The 13,713-nt window shown below is 43.3% G+C and overlaps 1 protein-coding gene across 1 annotated transcript in view; it reads left to right on the top strand.

Moving 5' to 3' along the window:
* Positions 1 to 13,473, top strand: part of MTURN (maturin, neural progenitor differentiation regulator homolog) — a 29,573-nt gene extending 16,100 nt beyond the window's left edge. The window contains exon 3 of the mRNA XM_055590502.1: positions 11,718 to 13,473. Coding sequence (XP_055446477.1) covers positions 11,718 to 11,828 — 111 coding nt within the window. The 3' untranslated portion in view covers positions 11,829 to 13,473. The remainder of the gene's footprint in view (positions 1 to 11,717) is intronic.
* The last annotated feature ends 240 nt before the right edge of the window (positions 13,474 to 13,713 follow it).

Here is a 13,713-nt window from a genome sequence, read left to right as displayed (position 1 = left end):
CATCAAAGCAGGCAAAAGTTAAAGAAAAAAAAATGGATTCCTGTAAATCTTACCCCCCCCCCCCCCCCCCCCCCGCCAAATATCTGATTAGCACATGATACTCACTTTGCAGCTGGTTTCCACAGAGGGTCCACTCATGAGCTGGCCACCTGGTTCTCATCTGTGGTGGCTAGCAACAGGTTACCGGCAGAATGTGCTTCACTGGGGAAGGTGAGCTCCCACCAGAGCCCCTTTTGCCATCTTGCTTTATCAAGCCTATGGCTGTGCTTAAGCAACCAGGCAGCCGTATGTAAAGGGGAAACAAATGCAGTCCAAAAAAATCCAGATATTTAGCTAAAAGCGATTGACTTGGTTGAGTACTTTCTTTCAGATCAAGCTGCTTTGTGTAACAGAGACACACATTTTATTAATGCTGTTGGGCTTCCTGAGTTCATTTCTCAAGTGGAGCCTTCTGCCAAAGAGGGCAGGATGGTTCTCCCAAAGTGGGGCCTTTGCCTGGTACGAGGCCCCCTTTGCTAGGGAAGCTTTTGTGTGCTGGGCGCTCCAGCTGAGTTTTTTGTCTTCAGGGAAGTGCCTTCTCAGGGCTGCTGAGGGTGAAATACACACAGGCTTAGGTTTCTCTCAGTTAGGATGTGCTCTAGATCGGATGAGAGGGGAGTGTTACAGACCCGGGTGAAGGACTTCTGGAGATCAGGGGGAAGCTTCACCCTCTCCCTCTCCACAGAAGAGTGCCTTTCTCCCCACTGCTGTTTATCTGTTTTATATAAAGGAGGCTTAGATTATGACTCAGGAAAGGGTCTTGTTGCTGTCGTAGCTTGTAGTATTTGTTGAAGTAACACGTACCCAAATGCTACAAGGTTATCAAGCCGGTGAACTTGAGTCTATCATTTGCCTGAAAATTTTTGATAATCTGATCCAATTGTGCAGCTGCTTTTTTTTTTTTAATAGTTGGGGAACCACAGGAGGAATATTTTCACCTTCCTCTTAGAACAGCCTCACTCATGGCTTTGAATCCTTGTTTTCCCTTCACAGGCCCATTGCCAGCCCCTATCCTGTGGACCTTTCTATTGACAGCTTTCTGCTGCCTTTGGGGGCAGCAGTCAAGCAGAGTCAGTTCACTTTGCTGAAGCCCACACATGCCTGCCTGCCTGAATGGAGTTATCTCCTGGCCCTCCCGAGCACCCCGCCCGAGAGGCTCAGCGTGCTACGTAGCACACTTTACCTTTAGACCTTCCCGTTTCCTAGACGCTGTGCTTCTCCCTGCTTTCTGTTTGCCTCCCTGCCCCTCCCTTGCCAAACAACCAATCTCACAGAGTCCGTGCCCTACCAGAGAAATCTGTTGTTGGATTTGACAAGAAAAAATAATTATTCTTTTTCTTATTCACCATCTTACCTTCCTCCTTTTCCTCTGTCTCTACATAACATAATTAACAAAATGCAGGATCATCTGCTATTGGTGAGTAAGAGACAGGCATGTGCGCTCAGTCGTGTCTGACTCTTTTCGACTCCATGGGCTGTAGCCCACCAGGCTCCTCTGTCCATGGGATTTTCTAGGCAAGAATACTGGAGCAGGTTGCCATTTCCTTCTCCAGAGCATCTTCCTGACCCAGGGATAGAACTCACATCTCTTTGTCTCTTGTGTCTCCTGTGTTGGCAGGTGGTTTCTTTACCACCGCGCCACCTGGGAAGCTCCTGTAGGAGACAGGGCACAGTGCCTAGTCCTGTGCTCTAGGAGCTGGCTTTCTGGGAGGAGAGGCAGCCCAGAAAAGTACAAAGAAGGTCCAGGTTACGTGACTAAGCACTGATTTCGGTCCAGACACTGCCTGACACTATGCAGATGGAGGGAGGGAGTTCCATTCCGTCTCCTTGCTCCACTCTGCTGGTTCTTTGGGGAAGTGTTTTCCGAGAGGATGTCAGTGAACAGGCACCGACCACAGCATGATGGTTGTGGTCCCTTGACCTAGTTATGCAGAATCAGGTTACTACAGTGATGAAGAACCCATGCTCTGGGGGGCAGGCTGCCTGGATTCAAATCCCAGGTCTGCCACTTGCTGGCTGTGTGACCTCAGCTAAATTACTTGACCTTGCTGTTTCTCAGTTTCCTCATTTGTTAAAATTAGGAAACAAATGACGATAGTTACCCTAGGGTTGCTGTGAAGATTAAACGACACGATTTTTGTTGGGGACTTAGTGCAGTGCAGCACACATGAGAAGCGCTGATTAAAGGCTGACATTGACATGGATGGGATGAGGACACTTGGCAAAATATTGTTGAGAAGTGAGCTCAGTAGTGAAAACTTTCTTGGGACTCGTAGGTTTTTGGTGGAGAGAGAAAACCATTTGCTAAGTCATTTCGGCACACACTTAACAGAATCATCTGGCTAAGGTAAAGGATTTTCAAAGGGTAGTGTTGAGGTATTATAGCCAAAAGTTTATCAACATTGATTTTGGCAAAATAATAATCATCCATTCAGTACTTCATCCATGCAGCTCACTGGGGTGGAGGCTTGTGCTACAAGAGGGATGACCAGATGCTCCTCTCCTGCAGAGGGACACAGGACCAAAGAGCCTCTGGTGACAAGGCTATGAATGATACTTATTTTCTTTTCTAGATTTTCTAAATTTTCCATGATGTTACAAAAACCATTTATGATCAGGAATTATGTTGTGATTTTTTTTTTTTAAAATGTTGTTTTGTCCACAATGTGTCCAGAGGACTGGGAATCTCAGATGTGAGTGGGCTCATTGAGGAGTGATGTACGGGCAGGGGCTTCCCGGGGAGGTGAGACTTGAAGAAAGGGCAAGATCTGGATTGGGTCAGCAGGGGAGGAGGGCTGGCCAAGAATAAAGACCAGGAAGGCCTGCCTTGGCTCCTTTACTGAGAGAACCTTAGAGATGTCCCTACGTGGGGCATGGTGGCTCAGCCCCAGCCTGGCCAGCTCCTAGCCTGTGTGGCCTCTAGCAGGTTGTTCAGCCTTAGTGTTCCCATCTTTAAAATGGGGGTCATACATGTTTCACTGTCTTATGGATGCATGGAGAGCTTCAGAATCAGAACACACACAGGGCTGTCAAAGCCCAGCCGCCCTATCAAGGTTAGTCTCCATTTCCAGGGGCTTCCCTGGTGGCTCGGCAGTACAGAATCTGCCTGCCAATGCAAGAGACACGGGTTCAGTCTCTGGGTCAGGAAGATCCCCTGAAGAAGGAAATGGCAACCCACTCCAGTATTTTTGCCTGGGAAATCACATGGACAGAGGAGCCTGGCAGCTTCCAGTCTATGGGGTTGCAAAGAACAGGACATGAGTTAGTGACTAAACAATAACTACAGCTCCCTTTCCAGCTCATAACTGCTGTTAGGAAATGCATATTAGGTGGATATGTGACTCCATGGATGGAGCAGGGCAGCCTCCCTCCTGGACTTACCCATACTCTGCTACACTCCAGGGGCGTCCTAGCTTCTACCTAGTTTTCCCCCTTCCTGCCGGATTGTCATATTCAAATGGTACATGTGTGCAGTGACAACACCACGCAGGCTGTCACTGCAGTTTGTGAGCAGATGGGTTTCTCTGTGTCCTGAGACCAGTAATGGCTTCAGAGATGCCTGTCACTAGCCTCGATAAATGTGAGTTGGAGAATTGTGGGAGTCCTGCATTTTTCTTGTTTAAATGGTCCTGAATGATGGTCGCTGGTTATCACATGAGTGAGCTAGTCAATGAAAGAGTGGTTATGGGTCTAAGTAATATTGACCATACTGTTCCTTTTTATCCCCTCCATGTTTTTGTATCTTTTATTTAGTAGTGATTGACAGTCTCCCCCCTGGTTAGAGAACAGTTCACAAGAGAAGGGAGAGCTCACCATTTCCAAGTTAGCTGTAAAACCAAACCTCATCTTTGCCCTTTCAGCTCTCTCAAAGCCTTACTCTATTCTCCTGGAGTGTTATTCTTCCTCCTCTTACCAGCACTGTGGATGTTAGGATCATGAGGCACCTGTTGCCATGACAATTCTCTGTGCTGTTTTGGCTGATGTTGCTTTCATGGCCCTTCATTGAGTGAGAGCCCGTGCTTTTCCAGGTTTTCTCACTCAGATTAACCTTCGTCCTCTCCCTGGGGTTGCTATGTACTCCACGTTTTTTTCTCTTTTGAGAAGCAGAGACATTTCCACAAGAAAAATTCCTTAATTCTGTCTTACTGACATGAGCAAGATTGTTAATTTTTTTTGCCACTAGTGGCTGGAGAGCTAGGGATTAAACCCCACAGGAAAACCCTTTGTGACCCAGAAAAAGTTCATTTCTTGCTTCTACTCTTCTAGTCTGCTCAAGCGTCTGGAAGAAGAGAAAGAATCCACCTGTGGGAAGCTACCCCAGTGGGTCATAAAGTCTGATAGGAAAGATTATGCACAAATGTGGGTTTTAATAAAGACACATTGAATTAACAACATTATAAATCAACTATACTTCAAAAAATATTGATAAGAAAAACAAACACAAAACAGCCAACCACATCCAGAAGAAAACCACATTGAACACTGACAATTTAAGTTTATCATGGCATTTGTTGTTTGCTCATGTTTTGAACATTCAAACCCTTGTCATTTAGGGTATGATGCCCCTAAAGTAAGAGAGTACCTATTGCTCTTGCCTATTTGGGTCTTACATCACTCTTGCCACTTAACCTCTATTTACTTTTCCTATTATGAAGAAGACAGACTGACCAGGATCCCATCAGAGGTTTATTGGTAGCCCCAGCCTCATGGCTTAAGGTCGTTGTTTTTGTTCAGTGGCTAAGTAGTGTCTTTTTGACCCCATGGACTGCAGCACGCCTGGCTTCCCTGTCCTTCACTTCACTATCTCCTGGAGTTTGCCCAAGTTCATGTCCATTGAATCAGTGATGCCATCCAACCATCTCATCCTCTGCCACTCTCTTCTCCGGGCTTAAGATAAACAGTGACAAATTTCCCAAATGCTTTAGAGTCTCAGTACTCAGACTGTGGTTTCTGGATCAGCAGCATCCCCACCACCTGGGAGCTTGTTAGCAAAGCAGAATCTCGGGTCCCACCTGAGACCCACTGAATCATAGTCTCCCTTTTAGGTAGATCCCAAGGTGAGTCATGTACACAGCAAAGTATGAGAAATGCTGCTTCAAAAAGTCCTCTGTAAGGAGCTTACAGGGACCTCAAAAGCCACAGGGCTCTTCCTGGAAGCCCCAGATGCCTAGCTGGTTGACCATGCACTCCAAGGCCTAGATACTGTCTCCTTTTATAAAGACACTATAGTCTGCGTGCTTGAGTGCCACCTTCAGAGATAGCAGATGCTAAATGCCAACTGATTTCAGCCTCAGCTAGTTTATCAGATCAGATCAGGTCAGTCGCTCAGTCATGTCCGACTCTTTGCGACCCCATGAATCGCAGCACGCCAGGCCTCCCTGTCCATCACTAACTCCCGGAGTTCACTCAGACTCACATCCATCGAGTCAGTGATGCCATCCAGCCATCTCATCCTCTGTTGTCCCCTTCTCCTCCTGCCCCCAATCCCTCCCAGCATCAGAGTCTTTTCCAATGAGTCAACTCTTCGCATGAGGTGGCCAAAGTACTGGAGTTTCAGCTTTAGCATCATTCCTTCCAAAGAAATCCCAGGGCTGATCTCCTTCAGAATGGACTGGTTGGATCTCCTTACAGTCCAAGGGACTCTCAAGAGTCTTCTCCAACACCACAGTTCAAAAGCATCAATTCTTCGGCGCTCAGCCTTCTTCACGGTCCAACTCTCACATCCATACATGACCACAGGAAAAACCATAGCCTTGACTAGACGAAACTTTATACCACCTTTATAAAGACCTGGAGTTAGTTTTGCAGATAACCGATATTCTCATGGGTCCAAAGAGCTTTAGTTCTCAAGGATTGGCATCTCTGCCCATTAGGTACAACCCTGTTAGGATGGGTGGACTCCAGTAGTCCCTATGTGTTCAGAGAAAGTTCCGAAGGAGCAAGACCCTGGGAATGTTATCATTGTTGTCCAGAGCAATCATAAAGATTTTTTTCCAGGAAAGTGAAAAAATTTTACTAAAATAAAAGTGAGTGATTCTATCAGGAGTAATTTAAATATACTTGACAGGATTTCTTGGCCTGTCTTTTTCCTTGTAAGAATGTGTGGGTGCAGTTAAAGCAAGGACTCAGGATTCTTCCCAATATGTTTATACTCCTGTTTCTGATATGTCTTCTTGACTGTTAAAATTTTGGATGCAGTAATTAAATTTATTTTTTTTCCAGTCTGGCTCTTCAATCTATTCTTTTCCCACCCCGTTTTATTGGGATGTAATTGACATAAAGCATTGTATAAGTTTATGGTGTACAGCATAGTGGTTTGACATACATCATGAAAAATAATTATCACAGTAAGTTTCATGAATATCCATCATCTTATATAGATACAAAATGAAATAGAAAATAAAACCTTTCTTTCTTGTAGTGAGAACTCTTAGGATTTACTGTTTTAACAACTTCCTTATATAGCATGCAGCAATGTTTAATTATATTTACCATGATGTACATTACATCCCTAGTATTTATTTATTAATAACTTATAACTGAAAGTTTGTACTTTGTGATTGTTTTCACCTAGTTCTCCCTCCCCACCCCACCCCCACCTCTGGTAACCCAGAAGTTAGACTTATCTACCATAGATGAGAGTGGAGGCAGAGGTGGGAATGCTAGATTATTACATTCTGTATGGTGTCCTTTCTTGCTCTTATGCTTTTTTCGTTCTCTGCATGCTTCCAAATTGTACATACTCATAAATGTTGATGCTAACACTGCATATTGAATTTTTTAATGTTTATTACCCAGTTGAAAACACTGAAGCCTCCAGCTATAGAAATGGCATGGACAGCTGGAAGGGAATCTCCCGGGTAGCCTGGTGGTTAACTATGTGAAGTCTACAACCCAGTGGCCTGGTTTTGAATCCTCCTCTGACGCTTCCTGGGTAACACTGGGCAAATTTACTCAACATCTCTTTGTAAAGGAGAGATAATACCTACCACATAGGATTATTATGAAGACGAATGGAATTCATGTACAGAAAGCTGCTTACACTGTACCTATGACAGTAGCCTAACCAATATTAACTCTTAGATTGAATCTGAAGTACGACAGAATCGGTTGGTTCATTGGAATGGAAGCCTGGGAATCAAATGAAGAGGCTGATAGAATTGAGTTTCTTAGTTCTCATCATACTTCCTAGGACTGATTAGCCATGAGGGGGTCTAGAAGCAAGCCCAGCAGAAGAGAGAAGAAGCAGAGGGTGGAGACAGGCTATTCATGCATCGTTAGTCCCCTTGAATCACTGAACTGGCTGTGCTTTAAAATGAGAAACAGACTGTCTTTGTAACCAGATGATTCATATGAGGCTCTATGGTTTGCAGACCATGGCCACATTCACTTTCTCATTTAATCTCCATAGTTTCTCTGGAGTAGAGCAGCTGTCCTTTACAGAGAAGGACGCTGAGGCTCAGCAAAGGTGGGTTCCCCCAACCAGAACCCTGGCTTCCAGCTGCCGGGTCCAGTGCCTTTTCCACAGAACCTCTCAATGAATCTGCAGACCCTTTACTAAGGTACCTGAAATGTCCTGACAGCCACTGAGAGCTACTTCTTTTCTCTCTATATGTAAGGATGGGGGTACATGCATGCGTGCTAAGTTGGTTCAGGCATGTATGACACTTTGCAAACCCTATGGACTGCAGCCCACCAGGCTCCTCTATCCATGGGATTTTCCAGGCAAGAATACCAGAGTGGGTTGCCATGCCTTCCTCCAAGGGATCTTCCCTACCCAGGGATTGAACCCGTGTCTCTTACGTCTCCTGCATTGGCAGTCAAGTTCTTTACCACTAGCACTCCTGGAAGCCCAAGGATAGGGATGTTGAGCTCTCAAATTAGCATCTGAATGTTTCCTGCCAAAGAGAAGGGCTTCCCAGTGTGGCTGATGCTCTGGACCTAGACCTTTGTGCTTTGGATTCACACACAAGATAAGGTGGGAAGCTGGGCAGAGGAGAGGGGTAGGGTTTCATGCTTGGCTTGCTGGAACCTCTTCTATAAGCCAACGTAAGCTGAAGAGAGGGTGAGTATTAAGGGATACCTACAGTTGGGGTCCATGTGAATTATGTAAAGTATAATGACAGAGGCTAATCAATGGCATGTCACTTTAGGACAAGATGGCCAATATATAGATGCCTGCCTCAGCTGCACTTTCTGTGCCTGTGACAGCCATTGCTGACTGAACAGGATCTTCCCCACTGAGCCTCAGAATCGTCCTGAACCCAAGGCTCCAGGCAGCCAGTCAGATTTGCTAACTGAAAAGGAATCCAGTGACCATTCCTCTTTCAAGGAGCATCCCTTCAGTACAATGAGAAGTTACATTTCTTACTGAATTCATGAGACTTTGTTTAGCATTTTGGTGACTCTGAAGTTCTTGGTCACAGTGACAATGTTTATGTTTTATCAGCTACTTCAGTGGTACCGTTCATTCGATACTCTCACCTTGCTGTGTCATCCAGCAGCTCTTGAAACTGAACACCGAAATATTAGTCAACTGTGTTCATTGTAACCAACCATCTTTTTTTCCCTCCTTGGAGTGCAGCTTTACCTTTTATTCCATCCACTAAGATACAGAAGGGAGACAGTGGTAGGAGAAAGGGGCTTCTCTCTTTCCCCAGCACATACAAGATAGATGCACACTGTGGAGACAAGATGTACCCTCCCTGCCCTTCTCCGCAGTCAGCAGTGTCTCTGAGACAGCTGCAGCCTTCTGAGCTCATGTCTGCAGTTGGCTGTGGTGCCTTGGCAGACCTTGTGCATCATATGATCCATGATGCCTGGCAGATGATTTTTGTCCCAAGTATGTTCAGAGGGCTCTCTGAGACCTGTAAAGAGTTGTGGTCTGAGAACTTCAGGGTAAAGGTGTTACTTTGGTCAGGACTCTGCTTACCCTTTCCTCCTTGAAGTCTTTGAGAGGGAATGGCAAAGGGGCGGATGGCAGGGTGCTGGGAGGCAGTGCAGAGTCAACAGAACAGTCCATCTTGCTTTGTTCTAATGCATTTAGTGTTTGGCTCATAGGGCCATTCAGTGAAGTGGCCTGAAAATGGTTTATCCTTGCCTGAAAATGATCAACCAAGGGGCCACATGTGAGAAAGGTTCATCAAAGAGTTGAGTATTGGCAGCCCTGGATCACAAGACAAGGCCAAGATGCCCACAGCCATGGCTTCCTGCCCACACCAGAGCATTCATCCATATTGAACCGACCCAGCAAGGGGCACTCACAGTTTCTAACCCAGGACCAGCCAGTGCTTCAAGAAAATGTGTACTGTGTATTGTGAATTTCCCTGATGATAATTATAGAGCATTTGGAAAATACAGAAAGATCAAAAGGAAAAAAAGTTATCCATAATCACATTGCCTAAAAGACTGCTCTTAAAATTTGGGCTTATTTCATTGAAGTCTTTTTTTCTTTGCATTTGTATATACTTAAAAAAAATTGTATCATAATGAAAATGTAATTTTCATCATCTTTTTATGCACATGAGAACATTTTTTTAAAATTATTTTTATTTATTTTTGGCCGTGCTGGGTCTTCATTGCTGTGCCTGGGCTTTCTCTGGTTGCAGTATGTGGGCTTCTCATTGTGGTGGCTTCTTCTGTGGGACCGGGCTCTAGAGCACGGGCTCAGCGGTTGTGGCCTGTGGACTTCGTTGCCCTGAGGCATGTGGAATCTCCCCAGACAAGGGATCGAACCAGTGTCCCCTGCATTGGCAGATGGATTCTTAATCACTGGACCACCAGGGAAGTCCAGTACATTTTCTTATATCATTAGATAATTCAAAAATATTACTCTAAGTGGATATATAAGATTCCATTTTATGGATGCACCATAATTTATTTTAACCATTTTGTTGAATGTTTTAGTAGTTTCTGTGTTTTTACATGTGTGTTACGAATAATACATCATGCATTTTTATAGGAGAAGATATAGAGGGGAATAGATATTAACATCTTGATGGGGTAGTCAGCACTCTTCATTGTACTGCTGCTGACAGCCCAGATATGTGTGTGCGTAAATATTATATGTGGATGATAGTTAAAAGTAGAGACTCTCTAGACTCTCTGATAAAACCTACTAGCCCTGTGAGCACCAATCCACTGAGCAATTGACATTTCCATCAAATAAGTTTATGAAAATAATTACAAAGGGAGTTGACTTCCATGAGGTATCCATAGCTGCTGTACTGAGTCCTGTTAAGTGCTGTTGAATTTTTTTTAATTGAAATATAGTTTATTTACAACATTTTGTTAGTTTCAGGTATCCATTTAAGTTATTACATAACAATAACTATAATCCCCCTGCTATACAATATATTCTTGTTGCTTATTTACTTTACACGTAATTGTATCTCTGAACCCCCTACTCCTGTTTTGCCCCTTTCTCCTTCCCTCTCCCTACTGGTCACCACAAGTTTGTTCTCTATGAGTCTTTTTCTGTTTTGTTGTATGCATTCATATGATTTTTTAGATTCCACATATAAGTGATAACAGAGTATTTGTCTTTCTCTATCTGACTTACTTCACTAAGCAAAATACTCTCTAGGTTTATCTATGTTGTTGCAAGTGGCAGAATTTCATTCTTTTTCATGGCTGAGTAATAACTCCAGTGTGTGTGTGTGTGTGTGTGTGCGTGTGCGTGTGTGCGTGTGTGTCTCATGTCTTCCTTATCCAGTCATCTGTTGGTGGACATTTAGGTTACTTCCGTATCTTGGCTATTGTGAATAATGCTGCTGTGTACATTAGGGTACATGTGTCTTTTTGAGTTAGTATTTTTGTTTTCTTCAGATACATGCCCAGGAGTGGAGTTGCTGGGTCGAATGGTAGTTCTATTTTGAGCTTTTTGAGGAACCTCCATCCTGTTTTCCGTGGTGGCTGCACCAATTTACATTCCCACCAACAGTGTAGTACGGTTCCTTTTTCTCCACATCCTCTCCAATATTTGCTATTTATAGACTTTTTGGTAACAGCCATTCTGAAGTTTGAAGTGATATTATTGTGGTTTTGATTTTCATCTCTCTAATAATTAGCAGTGTTGAGCATCTTTTCATGTGCCTGTTGGCCATCTGTATCTCAGGTCTTCTGCCCATTTTTTGATTTTTTTTTTTTTGATATTGAGTTGTATGAGGTGTTCATGTATTTTGAATATTAACCCCTTATCAGTCATATCATTTGCAAATATTTCTCCTATTCAGTAGGTTGTCTTTCTGTATTGTCAGTGGTTTCCTTTGCTGTGCAAAAGCTTTTAAGTTCCATTAGGTCCCATTTGTTTGTTTTTCCTTTTATTTCTTTTACCTTAGGAGATAGATCCAAAACAATATTGCTACAATTTATGTTAAAGAGTGTTATGCTTATGTTTCCTTCTAGGAGTTTTATGGTTTCTGGTCTTACATTTAGATCTTTACTCCGTTTTGAGTTTATTTTTGTATACGATGTGAGAGAATGTTCTAATTACATTCTTCTACATGGAGCTGTCCAGTTTTCTCAGCACGACTTATTGAAGAGAGTGTCTTTTCTCCACTGTGTATCCTTGCCTCCCTTGTCATCAGTGCTGTTGAATTTGTATCAGCTGCCTTTGGTTGTCTTCCTGCCTTTTGGCCACTTGGCACTCACAGCTGCTTCTCTTCTCTCCCCTGTAGTTACTGGGGCTTCCGGATGCAGATGACGACGCTTTTGAGGAGTACAGTGCAGACGTGGAAGAGGAGGAGCCAGAAGCGGACCACCCCCAGATGGGGGTCAGTCAGCAGTAGACTTCCAAGGGCTCCCGCCTTCGAAGGAGAGTGAGCCCCGTGTACCTAGGGTGGGGTCGTGAGCTCCTGGGTTAGCATTTTGCATTAGCACTTCGAAACAGGACGTCTGACTCCCAGCATCCAAATTAATATGAAATACCTTTTTAATGACCACACAATATCTGGGATGAGCTTTGCTCAGAAGTGACCTGAATTTTACTCCCGTTTCAGTGGGTCTCTATGGAGTTGTCTCGGTAGCCTTTGCCAGTTTGAATTTAGAGTCCATTCTGTGGCTGACTGTTCTCTCTTGAGTTTATGTTGGAGAACTAACATTTGCTGACTCGAATGTCGAGAACTCTGAATGTATTAAGGATATGCGTTGAGTCATCACAGGTGACATTATTGAGGGAAAGCATGGCAGAGAAGAAATGCAGTCTGCACTTTTAATGTACCTTTTAAGTGTGTGTAAGTGGAAGGTTTTGCTTATAAAGCATGAGTTTTAATATCTAGTCATTAAAACTGCCCAAGTGCAAATACACGGGCAGAAAAGGAGAATGACTTAATTTTGGATTAAGAGGGTAAGAGAAGCAAAGAAGCCTTTGTTGAAGTGTTCTGCCATTACTGAGTTACCTGGGTATAGAGCAACTGGTTCATGGTTAGGTAGAAACATTACCTGCATGTTCAATTATTTTAAAACATGCTGATTCCAAAGCTACTTTTAAAGTGGAGAATATAAATGGGATGACATAAATTATTGATTTCTTGAAAATGTTTATAAGCCACCCCCATATGAAACATTTACCTTCTCTCTTTATAACAAGATGGCAACTTATTAAATTATGAAAACATCCCGACTCCAAGTGCCACTTAAACTTTGAAGCCATAGATGAATTTAAAAGGAAAATAAACCAGGATAAAAAAATTTTTTTTTAATATGATGGAATCCTTCTTTACTTCCTTAATTCATCTCTTATTCTTTCAAAAAAAGTCAAGAAAAAGATCCCACTCTGTAATTTATTTAAAAATTGTAATCAAGTGCTTTGAAGAATTCAATTGCAATGAAGTCATAAAGTGATATGAAGGTGGGACTTTTTAAATCATGGGTTAGCTTGGTTCAGTGGGGAAGTTTTAATGATCAAAATAGTCAGACAACTCACAGGAACAACTGTGATAATAACTGGAAACACTGCTGGCACCTTTTGGCCACAAACACTGAGTGGGGAAACTCTTTGCAATGCTAACATGGAATTATTTAAAACATTCATTTTTCTTAGACCCTTCTGCATCTCTGGTTTTAATAAAAGATGCGGACTGCCTCTTTTACAACACTTGACAAGTCATAACATCTGGGGTGGAACTGTTGTTAACATGCACATGTGTGCCTGTTGGGTTGTCAAAGTTTTAGATTAAGAAAGCAGCAGTAGAGGCCACAGAGCTCATGGGAGTCTTGTATATCTTCCAGGCATGTCGGTGTAAACTTGATTATCTCAACAATTTCTGTTTAATTGATTGGTGCTGTGAGGAGCACAGCTGCTTGTGGTTAAAATGGTGTCCTGCAGTTTTAAGTCATCGGGTAAAATAATTTAGCGGTTTCCATCCGTGCTTCAGTGCCCACGTTTTGTCTTGATTTTTTTTTCTTGGAAAGACATATTAAAGGTTAACTTAAGGTGAAATGAATTTCCTTCAGAGTAGCCTGTTAACAAAACAAACCTTGAGGTTTCATCCAGTGGGGTGAGCAGACTCCATGCTTTGCTCTTATGCCCGTGTTCTGATTGGCTGTGTACCTGAGCACAGGTGATTGAAATTGCACCTCCCCATAGGTAGCACCCAGATCCATAAGCTCCATTTTCACACAGTAGGCCGAAAGGATGACTTCTGCCACCAAAATGAAGATGCTTGACTAGCT

The sequence above is a fragment of the Bubalus kerabau genome, chromosome 8 (assembly GCF_029407905.1).
Source record: "Bubalus kerabau isolate K-KA32 ecotype Philippines breed swamp buffalo chromosome 8, PCC_UOA_SB_1v2, whole genome shotgun sequence".
Taxonomy (NCBI): domain Eukaryota; kingdom Metazoa; phylum Chordata; class Mammalia; order Artiodactyla; family Bovidae; genus Bubalus; species Bubalus kerabau.
Note: the sequence above shows the minus strand (reverse complement) of the source record. Positions and strands in the feature narration are given on the sequence as shown.